The sequence below is a fragment of the Heptranchias perlo genome, chromosome 25 (genome assembly GCF_035084215.1).
Source record: "Heptranchias perlo isolate sHepPer1 chromosome 25, sHepPer1.hap1, whole genome shotgun sequence".
Classification (NCBI taxonomy): Eukaryota; Metazoa; Chordata; class Chondrichthyes; order Hexanchiformes; family Hexanchidae; genus Heptranchias; species Heptranchias perlo.
The window spans coordinates 1,708,340-1,721,213 of NC_090349.1; the positions used below are offsets into that span (position 1 = coordinate 1,708,340).

A 12,874-nucleotide genomic window follows, 5' to 3' on the forward strand; every position below is an offset into this window, starting at 1 on the left:
CAGGTGGATATAAAAGATCCCATGGCACTATTTGAAGAAGAGCAGGGGAGTTCTCCCTGGTGTCCTAGCCAATATTTAACCCTCAATTAACACACAAAAACAGATTATCTCATTGCTATTTGTGGAACCTTACTTTCTTTCTCTTTTTCTTTTTTTTTCTTCCTTTGTTATGTCAATGTTAGATTGTTAGATGAATGTTTTTCTAAATGACAAGATGTCCTGCTTTGTTGAATGATGTAGTGGTTTACATTTTAACGCGCTCTTCAGATTTCATTACACAGAAGGCACAATTCACCATGGGAATAGCAGTAATTGTACTTTAGAAGCGTATTGTTTTGTTCCCCTCCAGGTGTACTGAGAAAAGTGATGGCTTTGTTTCTCAATGAAAAAGTTATATATAATTGATGTCGCCTGACTTCTCCCAAAACACTTCAATGAGAATAAGAAATCCCAAAATAACAGTAATTCTTGATACCAAGTCTGTTGAGTGGAGGTTAGGTGCTTCTGCCCAGTAAATGGGAGAATTGAAGGAGAGCTATAATGTGCCACTTGTGCACTCTATAAGGTCTCCCGTTACAGATTGACATGGTGTAAGTCTGTTGTGGGCCCCTTCTGCCTGCTCAGCCTAACTGTAAGTTAAGAACATAAGAAATAGGAGCAGGAGTAGGCCAATCGGCCCTTCGAGCCTGCTCCGCCATTCAATAAGATCATGGCTGATCTGATCCTAACCTCAAATCTAAATTCATGTCCAATTTCCTGCCCGCTCCCTGTAACCCCTAATTCCCTTTACTTCTAGGAAACTGTCGATTTCTGTTTTAAATTTATTTAATGATGTAGCTTCCACAGCTTCCTGGGGCAGCAAATTCCACAGACCTACTACCCTCTGAGTGAAGAAGTTTCTCCTCATCTCAGTTTTGAAAGAGCAGCCCCTTATTCTAAGATTATGCCCCCTAGTTCTAGTTTCACCCATCCTTGGGAACATCCTTACCGCATCCACCCGATCAAGACCCTTCACAATCTTATATGTTTCAATAAGATCGCCTCTCATTCTTCTGAACTCCAATGAGTAGAGTCCCAATCTACTCAACCTCTCCTCATATGTCCTCCCCCTCATCCCCGGGATTAACCGAGTGAACCTTCTTTGTACTGCCTCGAGAGCAAGTATGTCTTTTCTTAAGTATGGACACTAAAACTGTATGCAGTATTCCAGGTGCGGTCTCACCAATACCTTATATAATTGCAGCAATACCTCCCTGTTTTTATATTCTGTCCCCCTAGCAATAAAAGCCAACATTCCGTTTGCCTTCTTGATCACCTGCTGCACCTGCATACTAACTTTTTGATTTTCTTGCACTAGGACCCCCAGATCCCTTTGTACTGCAGTACTTTCCAGTTTCTCGCCTTTAAGATAATAACTTGCTCTCTGATTTTTCCTGCCAAAGTGCATAACCTCACATTTTCCAATATTGTATTGCATCTGCCAAATCTCCGCCCACCCACCCAGCCTGTCTATATCCCCCTGTAGGTTTTTTATGTCCTCCTCACTCTCCACTTTCCCTCCCATCTTTGTGTCATCTGCAAACTTTGATATGTTGCACTTGGTCCCCTCCTCCAAATCGTTAAATTGGGTGGAGGGGATCTAAAGAGCAACTAACTGAAAAATGTTGGATAAAATTAAGCTTAAAATGCTTCTACGGTAGTTGTGATCTACATTTATTCGAGATGCCTTGAATTTTCCCTACATAGGCCAGCTCTTCTATTGGTTTTGGGCCTTAAGTTGGAGGTTTTATTTGCATCTCGAGTGCTGCTGCTCTGTATGTGTGTGAGTGTGTTGCACATACATGCACTTCATTTTATTCTAGTTATCACTCCTGCTCCTTACAGTGCACCATAATAAGCAGGCAGAAAAGGATTGGACGTTATAACAGTTCTGTGCCTATGTTGCATCATGGGAGTCATAGTTTGCACCCAACTCTGGTGGAACTACAATATCTTGTGTGTACATTGTAATCAGGGAGAACATTTACAAATGGCTGTGTTTAATCTTAGTTTAATCCATCAAATAAAAATTCTGAATTAATGGTGTTTTCTAGCGATGAGGTGCTTTGATACTGAGCTCAGACGTTATAGCTAGTCAGTCAGCTAGGCTTCAACACCATGGTGAATGAGCATCTGTTCAAGATGCTGATCATTGTAGCACAGCCCATAGGTTACAGTGTTACACCAACATCGACTTCAGCAAGAACTGCAGTTCAATTGAGGGAGAAAAATTGGCCTTGAATTTCCTGGAAGATTTTGAGATTGTTAGATTTTTGTTAGGCAAGGCTATTAAGGATTACGGAACCAAGGCGGGTAAATGGAGTTAAGATACAGATCAGCCAGGATCTAATTGAATGGCCCAACAGGCTCGAGGGGCTGAATGGCCTATTCCTGTTCCTATCTGCCATCCCAGGAAATTTGAGTGTATCTGATTTACTCTGGTTTTACGCCCAAACATCGATACGTGAGTTTCTTCGATTATTTGTGCTGTTCCCGAGATATATCCCTCGAAGCCCTCTGCCGCTCATTCACGTAGCTCTGCCCCCCCACCCCATGCAAAAGACCATCTTGTGAGTTTCCTGCATTTACGTGTATAATCCACTGGCATAGATTGTGCCCAAAGATTTAGGTGCAGAACGGCCCGAAGTACCTGATATTGGTGTATCTGAGATTTCTGGAGTGTGATAGCGATTTTCTTTGATTTATTTTTGAATTTTTCTTACTGAAACCTGCACTACACTTAACCAAAGTGCTTGTCAATCTCATTGCAACCAAAATTTATCATTCCCCCCCCGCCCCCCCCACGCATTCACAGGGACTAAGCTGCTGGACTATCCTTCCCAATGGGCATACCCCTGTTCCACATCATGGCTACATAATAATGGAAGAGGAGCAATAGAGGCAAGAGACTCTGAGAGGCACCATGGCAGAAGACAGCAACACGTCTGCTATTGGCACTACTTCAAAGAAGAGTTCGGGAGTTCTTTCAGTGTCTTGGCCAATATTTATCCCTCAAACAACATCTAAAAATACATGAGCTGGTCATTTATCTCATTGCTATTTGTGGAATCTTGCTGTATGTAAATTAGCTGCCGCATTTCCTACATTACAACAGTGACTACACTTCAAAAGTACTTCATGCATTTTGGGGCTTCCTGAGGTTGTGAAAGGCGCTATATAAATGCAGGTTCATTTATTCTTTTTCTTTCTGTCTCTCTCTATCTTTTATTTCATTCTGTATTTCTTTCAAGAGGGAAGTTGATTTCCCAGCATTGGGAGGTGGCTGTGGAATCACTGGGAAATCTGATGGTCCCTATGATTGGGTCTAGCATTATTTTGAAGGGCTCTTGTAGTCTGAGATTGGTTTACAGGGACACTTTAAAGGGAGGCTCTGGAAGCACTTAGACATTTGTGTGCATTGAGGAGGGGAGGGGGGGGGTCCCAGGAACTGGGAGCCTTGCAGGGAAGTTTGGGAAACTCTGAGGAAGGTGGTTCTTGGGTCCATCAAGTTGGAGAGTGGGCTTTGAAGCATTGCTGGGGACAGAGATGGTTGGTGTTGGCATTACCTGGATCTGGTAGGATTGGGGAGGGTTTGCAGCCTTGTTGGGGAGGGGGCCCGATAGACCATCAGGTATCACATCCTCCACACCACTTTCCTGCCTCAATCGGTACATGCGTGAGCCTTAGTTGCAGGATCACGGTGAAAATCAGAAACCACACTCCAGGTCACAGACTACCCGTCAGCCTTGCCATGGGAGATCAACCAGTGCAACATAGTTTTCTAGTTTTTTGATGTAGATGACCATTTTTAACTAGGGAAGGAGACAGAGGTTGTCAGAAACCAATGGTAATGAGATTATAAAACCGTGTGCACTAAATCCTGACTCCATAGATTCTGCTGAGTTCCTCAACATATTTTGAGGTATTAAGAACTCTTTGCGTGTTATATTAGGGCTGATTTTTATACTGATGGTGCTGGCATGTACACTTTTCTAAAGAAAATGTTACGTGTAAGGACCAAAGTGATGCATAATTTATAGATTAGAAGTAAAATCTGGCCAGTGCGGTAGTGCTGAGTATTAGCATGTGAATGCTCCGTGCCTCCGAGTTGGTACTAATGCCGGTTCAAGCCCTGTCCTGCTCAGTTCTCGATCTGAGCTGCTCAGGGGGCGGGGGGTGGGGGGGGTGAAGAGAAGCACCAACTATAGGCTGAGGAGTCTCCTATCTGAGGACAGAGATAATCAGAAGGGAGGGCTGTGCTTGAACAGCCTCTGCTGACTTCCCCAGCTAGCCTGAGAATCTGTCCAGAGCAGACCATGAATCTGCCCTCTTAGCTGTGGCTGGATGAAGGAACAATTACAAGTTTCTAACATTGTTATTTACTGTGGTTTTTACTCTCCATAGACTCTGTTAAAAAGCTTCAGGACCAGAAATATGACATGGAGAGAGAGACGAAAATCCTAAACAGGAGGCTCAGGGTAGGTGGTTTTGTTACTGTGTGTTATTCAATTTGTTTTCTTTCAACAACATTGTAACAGACTCTTTCCAATAAATTCACTATTTAAATCCAGGCAAAAACAAAAACTAAATTGTCTATCCTTTTTTTGGATACTTCTCTCTGTCTGATTTTGTTGATCTTGTTGATCATCCCCTGGTTGACCCCCCGCCCCATGCCATACACCATTCTGACTCGTACAGGTAAATGCCTTGTTCAAAAGTATGAGTGGTTTGTGTTGACTCTTCCTCCCACTCCATTCCCTTTCTCTCCCTCTTTCTGGGGTAACGCTTTGCTTGCAACAGCATATTCTATCATTGATGGTGTGTTAGTATCTCAATTTTCTTTCTGTTGGTGTGTATTATTATACTAGTTAAGGGTAAGGTACTTGTAAGGATGGAGATATACTAACAATTTTGCAAAGCAAAGTAGCTTTTTGTGTGCATTGAATCAAAAGTAACAATATAACTGAGAAAGCTACCGAATACACCAAACCCCTGAGGTGTGATTACCCTCCAAGGGGCTGACTTGCACTGGTTCGAGTTTGTGAAGACTACAGTATAAATCCAGCCCAAATTCTGAAGGGATACGGGCCTCTCTATAGTGCCAGAAACAGTTTACCTGTAATTCTGAGATGGCTTGTGTAAACAAGAGAGAGCCTGAAAAAGATTGGTGCAATGTTTTCAGCTTGGACTCAGATGTCCTGCGCAATCACATTATCGCACTGATTAACCCTGTCATAATCAACTAATGGCCAATCAGTGTTCGGGTGTGGATAATTATGTATATTGTTCAAAAATGAATGCGAGTTGGAAGGTGTGTAATGGGATGGCTGTCCAAGGAACAAGAACGGTTTGGGCAGCCTTAACCCAGTTCTAGTGGACTGAGGTTCACCGCTCAAATTTCTCCATAATTTGGCTTAAATTAGTCATCCTCACTTAGAGGATGACTGGGTGTTGACGCTCGCCTTCAGTGAGCACAAAAGTACCAGTTGGGAAACTAAGTGGACCTGCAGCTCCTGAGACAGCAATGGTTGACATGAGGAAAACTGAAACGGGCAATAACACTTCAGAAATATCGTAAATCTCTTTTGTTTTAAGTGAGGTTTGGGTGAGATTTTTTTTATTCGTTCATGGGATGTGGGCGTCGCTGGCGAGGCCGGCATTTATTGCCCATCCCTAATTGCCCTTGAACCGCTGCAGTCTGTGTGGTGACGGTTCTCCCACAGTGCTGTTAAGAAGGGAGTTCCAGGATTTTGACCCAGCGACGATGAAGGAACGGCGATATATTTCCAAGTCGGGATGGTGTGTGACTTGGAGGGGAACATGCAGGTGGTGTTGTTCCCATGTGCCTGCTGCTCTTGTCCTTCTAGGTGGTAGAGGTCGTGGGTTTGGGAGGTGCTGTCGAAGAAGCCTTGGCGAGTATGGTTTATTTTTACTGTGGGGAAATGGCACAAAGGTACTGCCTGTTTTTATTTGAAACAAGACATTTTATTAAAAATAGGAGGAGTCGGCTGAGTGGCGGCAGTTTCAGGCCGACCTCCAGACTGCGGTTGTCATCGCGAATGATATTAAGTCTGAGGCGCAGGAAGAAATCAGTGACCTGAGACGCAGGCTGCATGAGTCAATGGAGAAAAGCGAGAAGCTCACCAAAGAACTGGAAGAAGTGAAGACACGCAAGTACGTGGGATGTTGTGATGTGGCTTGGTACGTTGTGCATTAGCTGGAGCTATATCTTGAGCTAGCTGAACGCGTTATGTCATTTTATGCAATTGACTTTATCTGCTATTTATCTTGGTGCATGAGAGGTGCGGTGATACTGGGGTGGGGGGGGGACTTAGATGCCAAATAAGCTCGGGAGGGTATGGAAAAAGGAGGACAACAGCTTAAAAAGAGGAGCCTGAGGGGGAGTCTAGGTATACTAAATTATTGATTGGTAAATTTAACAGCAGTTGCAGGGAGGAGACTCTTTGGAATAGTTTTGAGAAATCTGGTAGGTGAACACTTGAAAAAGCTGATCGTTATAGAACAACATGGATTCAGGAAAGGGTCATTGCTGACGTGTGGGCAGGAGAGTGGCTGTTGATATGTTTGGATTTTCAGAAAGCCTTCAACGAGGATTTATGTCACCATATAGCGCCTATAGTGACTCATGGAATAGGAAGTAAAATTGGCTTCAAAAACCGAAACGGGGAGTTATAAATGTGATTTTTCAGACGCATATAGAGATCTCCTGATATTGCTCACAGTAACTCACCATGGTTTTCCTGATGTAATATTCTGCTGCTAATGTGGGGCTGTGTTTCAATTAGTGTGTCCCTTTAAGACCAGAAACTCAAACCACCGTAAGTAAATGTAGCCTGAGGTAACGCAATGTAATTATTTAGTCAGGGAGATTTACAGATGGGATGTACTTATCAGTTTCAGGTTGCAGCTGACAAGTGCCCAGATTGTTTTACATGAATAACAAATTTGTGACAATGTGAGGTACAGATTGTAATGTTTAGCAAATTAGTTATATTATGAGGGTGTATGGTTAGTAAAATCTCCAAGTTTGCAGCTGATTTGAAATTTGCAGGCAAAACTAACAATGACAAATAATACAAGCAGATGCAGAAGGACTTGGATCTCTGGGGTATCTGGGCATATAGATAGAATTCTACAGTTCATTGTGGATAAATGTCTAAATAATTAATATTGGAGCAAAGATCCAAAAGTGGAACAGTGACACAGGGTCCTGATTAGGAAACAGCTCTAGATAAATCTATGAAACAGTCAGTTCAATGTTTGGCTGCGATGCAAAAAAAGACAAATACAGTAATAGGTTGCATTTGCAGAGGAATACAGAACAAATCATAAGGTGCTGGTCAGATTCTGTCTGGCAAAGTGTTCAGTTCTAGTCAACTAATCATGGGAAGAGATTATTATCCAGAAGGGGTTATGTTATACAGGGGTATCTCCAGTGGGGACAGTAGGGGTCAGAGAAAATATTTGAAAGATAACCTAATGCGGGGACATGATACACGTCAAAGGTTGCAGTGCCCATGAAGTGTGGTACCACATGTTTCGGAACAGCAGGTGAAAAGTGTCCTCACTGATAAAATCAATCAGCAGGTGGCCAATGGATAACAATGGAGGAGTGAGACATTTGGCCATCTGTGTGTCATGCATTGGGCTATGGAGCCACCCCTGCAAACCATGATTCTTTCTTATGCCTGTACGTCATGGCCATCTGTAATTCAGTATGACATGTTTATTATTATATAGAGGAAAGTACCAAAGTGATGCTGAGTGTCAGGAATTTAAGGTTCAGGAAGTTGAAAAAAACACCTTGAGTTGACTGAATTGAAGTTTTCAAGAATTTGGAAGAAATTGGCAGGAGAATTGTTCACTGCGGCAAAGACCCAAGATACCATGAGATTCACTTTTTAAACGTGAGGAATTTAAGAGTGAGAAGCAAAGTTATGTAGAACGTTCATCCACAGGTTAATGGAATTGAGCAAAGAGAAAAGAAGGCCATCGAAGCAGACAGTGTAAATGGATTCAAGAGTAATTCGAGGTGTTTCTGGAGAGAGAGATGATTGAGATGGTGGGTAGGTAAGGTTGGGTCATGAAAAAGGGTTAATTAAGCCTAATGGTCTTCCTTTTGGAGATTCTTATGGCTTTGTGTATTCCTGGGGATCCCAGTATCAGTGTTCTTGGTGAAAAAGTTGTTGACCCACAGATCTGAGAAATCTGCACATGTACTCTGTGACGAGCCACCAGGTGGAGCATCTGGAGAGACCAGGGGAAGAGCCCGGTTTATACTCTTTGCTTCCAAGCTATGATACAGATGAGACCAGTAACTCACTATGTGGAGTCCCTTATAAGAAGAATTTTCTTTCCAGCTTTAATATCAACAACATGACCCTAGCCATAATTGAGTGTAATAGAGTTTGTTCTGAGGTGTCTGTGCTTGATAAGCTGGGAGTTTTTTTATGTACATAATGGTATCATTAATTTTGATCTTTAGGCAAGATGAAGAGCGGGGACGTATGTACAATTACATGAATGCTGTAGAGCGAGATCTGGCTGCTTTAAGACAAGGTATGGGTCTGAGTCGCAGATCATCCACCTCCTCTGAACCATCCCCAACCGTCAAAACGCTAATTAAATCCTTCGACAGTGCTTCCCAAGGTAATAGTGACATTCTTCTTCTTGAAATTAATTTGATATTTTAAAATGTCTATAAATTCAAAGGAAACCAAACTCCCTTGATCAGTTCAGATGGGGGTCCATTTATCTGAATTTTATTACAAAAGACATTGTTTTGGGCATCCATATTCCCCCTTTGAAATATGCAGCACCGTATTTAGACACAATAAGCCAACGTGAAGTTCCTTTCCTTACCAGATATATATGCACTAAACTCACCAAGAAAAGCTAAGTCACGTAATTTAAGCCTAAGTACGTTTTTACTGCCAAACAATCTCTCTGGCACTGAAAATTAACTTTTACAAGTGTGGAGTCTCATTCCTTCAGATTTTAATTATTGTTGAACATCAAAAAAAATTATATTAATTTAAAATGTTTTTTTTTACTTTCTGCCTCTTTTACCTCTGTCTCTTAATTCCATTTTTCTTACCCTCCTTGTTGCTTTTTCTGTACCTGATTCAACATTTAATTCATTATTCTAAGTTACACTTCCTGGTTCTGACTGTGCTGTTATTAACGATGCTTCAATCTGATTGGTTAAGGAGACATATTGTGGGGGAGGGTTTAAATTAATTTGACAGGGAGGTGGACATCAGGATGAAACATTAGAGAGGAGAAACAAAGTGCATAGAGGACTGGGAGAGATAAATAGCACTAGAGTAAAGAAGAGTTCAGAAACAGGAGGGATCAGACAGGGGAGCAAATGCGGGGCAGACTAAGATGAGATTGGAGTGCATGTGCATAAATGCACGTAGCGTGGTAAATAAGATTGGTGAGCTGCAGGCTCAAATCGCTAAATGGGACTATGATATAGGGGCAATAGTAGAGACCTGGCTTAAAGAAGGGGAGGATTGGGTATTTAATATTCCTGGCTACAAGGTTTTCAGGTAGGGATAGGGTAGATAAGGAAGGAAAGAAAAGAGGGGGAGGCGATGGCAGTACTGATCAGAGAAACTATTGTAGCACTGGAAAGGGATGATGTAGTTGTGGGGTCAAAGACAGAATCTATTTGGTTAGAATTAAGGAACAATAGAGGAGCTATTACACTACTGGGTGTATACTATAGGCCACCAAATAGTGGGAAGGAGATAGAGGAGCAAATTTGCAGGCAAATTACAGAAAGGTGCAACAACTGTAGAGTAGTGATAATAGGGGAATTCAATTGTCCCAATATAGACTGGGACAGTAACAGTGCAAAGGGTAAACGGGGAGGAATTCCTGAAATGCATACAAGAGAACTTTCTGGAACAGTGTGTTTCCGGCCCAACGAGGAAGGAAACAGTGCTGGATCTAGTTCTGGGGAATGAAATGGGGCAGGTGGAGCATGTTTCAGTGGGGGAGCATTTGGGAAACAGTGATCATAATATCATTAGGTTTACAATAATTATGGAAAAGGACAAGGAACAATCAAATGTGAAATTACTTAACTGGAGGAGGGCTAATTGCAGTGAGTTTAAAAAGGGACCTTGCCCAGATGCATTGGAATCAAAAATTGGTAGGCAAAACATGTAATTGAACAATGGGAGGCCTTCAAGGAGGAGATGGTTCGGGTACAGAGTGGACACATTCCCAAGAGGAGGAAAGGAAGGGCATCCAAAGCTAAAGCTCCCTGGATGACTAAAGATATAGAGATTAAAATGAAACAAGAAAAGGAGGCTTATAACAATTGTAAGGTTCATAGTACAGTAGCGAACCAGGCTGAATACAGAAAGTACAGAGGAGATCTAAAAAAGGGAATAAGAGGGGCAAAGAGAGAATTGATTAGCAGCTAACATAAAAGAGAACCCAAAAGTCTTTTATAATCGTATAAATAGTAAATATGAGTATTGTGTTCAATTCTAGGCACCATACTTTAGGAAGGATGTCAAGGCCTCAGCGAGGGTGCAGAAGAGATTTACTAGAATGGTACAGGGATGAGGGACTTCAGTTATGTGGAGAGACTGGAGAAGCTGGGGTTGTTCTCCTTAGAGCAGGGAAGATTTGATAGAGGTGTTCAAAATCATGAATGGTTTTGATAGAGTAAATAAGGAGAAACTATTTCCAGTGGCAGAAGGGTCGGTAACCAGAGGACACATTGAAGGTGATCGGCAAAAGAACCAGAGGCAGCATGAGGAATAATTTTGCACGCAGCAAGTTGTAATGACCTGGAATGCACTGCCTGAAAGGGTGGTGGAAGCAGATTCAATAGTAACTTTCAAAAAGGAATTGGATAAATACTTGAAGGGAAAAAAATTGACAGGGCCTTGGGAAAAGAGCAGGGGAATGGGACTGATTGGATTACACTTTCAAAGAGTTGGCATAGGCAAGATGGGCTGAATGGCCTCCTCCTGTGCTGTACCGACTATGATACACAGTTGTGTTTCCTGTTCACACAGGTCCCAGATGCCCTGTAAAGGGCGCCTTACTTTTTCGAAGACTAATTTTCAGGGACTTACACTTGCCGATAGACTTTCTAACGAATGGCTAGTGCCGTCCGTTCAATCGCTGCTCGCAGCAAAATCTGGCCCATTATTTTGTTGCACAGATTGGGTAAAGTTGGATTTTCTGCTGTACGGCGATAACTGCAGCACTTTAAATGGGGCCTTTGTAACCGTAAACAAATATCTTAGACTTTTTGTAAACTTGTTTCTTTTCAATAATCCATTTTCCTCCCCCTCCTTTTGAGGATGAACGTATCCCCCCGATGGCATGTTTGAGATTGAGAACTTGTCAAGTGGGGATTCAGTGCACTTTCAGCATCCACTTTGTAAAAGCTTACTTGGGGCAGCCCAGAATGGAAAGGATGCACAGCCTGGGAAGTGTAAAGTTGTACTGACCTGTTTATTGTGCAGGAGCCAGATTGAATATTTGCTGATTAGTAATTGTTTACCTTTTTCAGTTAACACCAACCTTAAATTGTTAGTCAGGTTCACAACCTTTGGTCTTGGGACTCACTGCAGTTCTGATCATATTAACTCGTGGAAAGATTGTAACTGAGAATTCACAACAAAGAATTATATTTTTTTAAGGAGCCAAGTCCAAGTGTTGAGTTGAGGAGACTTTTCTATGCTGGAGTGAGATTTACTTGTTATGCTCCACCCTCATTTAAGGCCCATACTATGAATATGGTTGTAGTTTGAAAAGGTAAAGAAGATGCACATACTTTTTGGAAATATATAAATAGATTGCTGGTTAAAAAGATCCTTAACATTTCTACAAAGTAAGAATGCAGCCTCTTGCTTGAGGAGACATAGGAACAAATTGCGAGCCCCTGTCTTGTTATCCAATCATCATTATGTAGAAGGAGAACATGAAGTGAAAAAGTCAAAGTTTGCAAAAATAATGGAACAAAGCTAAGTATTTGCTAATCCCTCAATAAACCAATAACAAACCCAATAGACAGTACTAATGGAGAGAAACCATTCATATAAACAGGGAATTGTGAGCAAATGTCATGGGTATATGATGCTTGTAAGCGTCAGATGCCTTCTAAAGTATCTTCAAACTGGGGCTGTGGTCATCTTAGTATTTTAATCGGAAGTACTTTCACGGATGGACTGTGATAGATGTTTCTGTAATTGTGCTTATATCTGTATAGTTGTTTGTCAACATTAACATCTCCAGTACACGTACACACTTGGTCCGTCATTGCAGACGTCCTTTATCGTGTTCGACAGCTCTGATTCCTAGAACTATTAGGGTTCTGTTGGCAACGCACTGTGTTCATTGAGTTGGGAGATATAATCTATGTAAACCACTTTTTCAAACACAGATGTCCACTCAAGCATCCATTTTTATGCAAGTTCTTTGGTCATCTCTGCCATCTAAATATGGGGCCTGAAAATAGTTTGATCAAAACAGTAGAACAGATTTGTATAATGGATAAAAATAACCTTTGCTTCATTACTTCTGCAAATGTAGAATCTTTTACTCCATCTTTTCCTTCTATTGTGCGCCATAGAATGGCGATTGGATACCTCTTCCCATCACACCACGAGCAAGAGATTGCCGCATGCCCACGCATCATCTGACTGCTGTTTCAAGCGCAGTAATTTAAAAATGTATATTTTCCTTTTTAAAATATTTTTATTTGCATAACTGACAGGCAAATATGTTGGGGGAGGGGTAGCTTAGGCAGACTCATGAATGAATGGTTGGTCCATTTTAA

The 12,874-nt window shown here is 41.8% G+C and overlaps 1 protein-coding gene across 9 annotated transcripts in view; it reads left to right on the forward strand.

Annotated features, from left to right (window-relative positions):
- The window catches only part of specc1la (sperm antigen with calponin homology and coiled-coil domains 1-like a), a 400,129-nt gene that overhangs the window by 165,469 nt on the left and 221,786 nt on the right, over positions 1 to 12,874 (forward strand). For 6 of the 9 annotated variants that reach the window (XR_010967162.1, XM_068005421.1, XM_068005423.1 and 3 more), the window contains exons 6-8: positions 4,444 to 4,517; positions 6,038 to 6,240; positions 8,546 to 8,709. Coding sequence is in view for 8 of the 9 variants with exons in the window: in XM_068005421.1 (XP_067861522.1) it covers positions 4,444 to 4,517; positions 6,038 to 6,240; positions 8,546 to 8,709 (441 nt within the window). In the remaining variant the exon portion in view is untranslated. The remainder of the gene's footprint in view (positions 1 to 4,443; positions 4,518 to 6,037; positions 6,241 to 8,545; positions 8,710 to 12,874) is intronic. The other 3 variants (XM_068005424.1, XM_068005425.1, XM_068005426.1) reach the window with 2 other exon arrangements.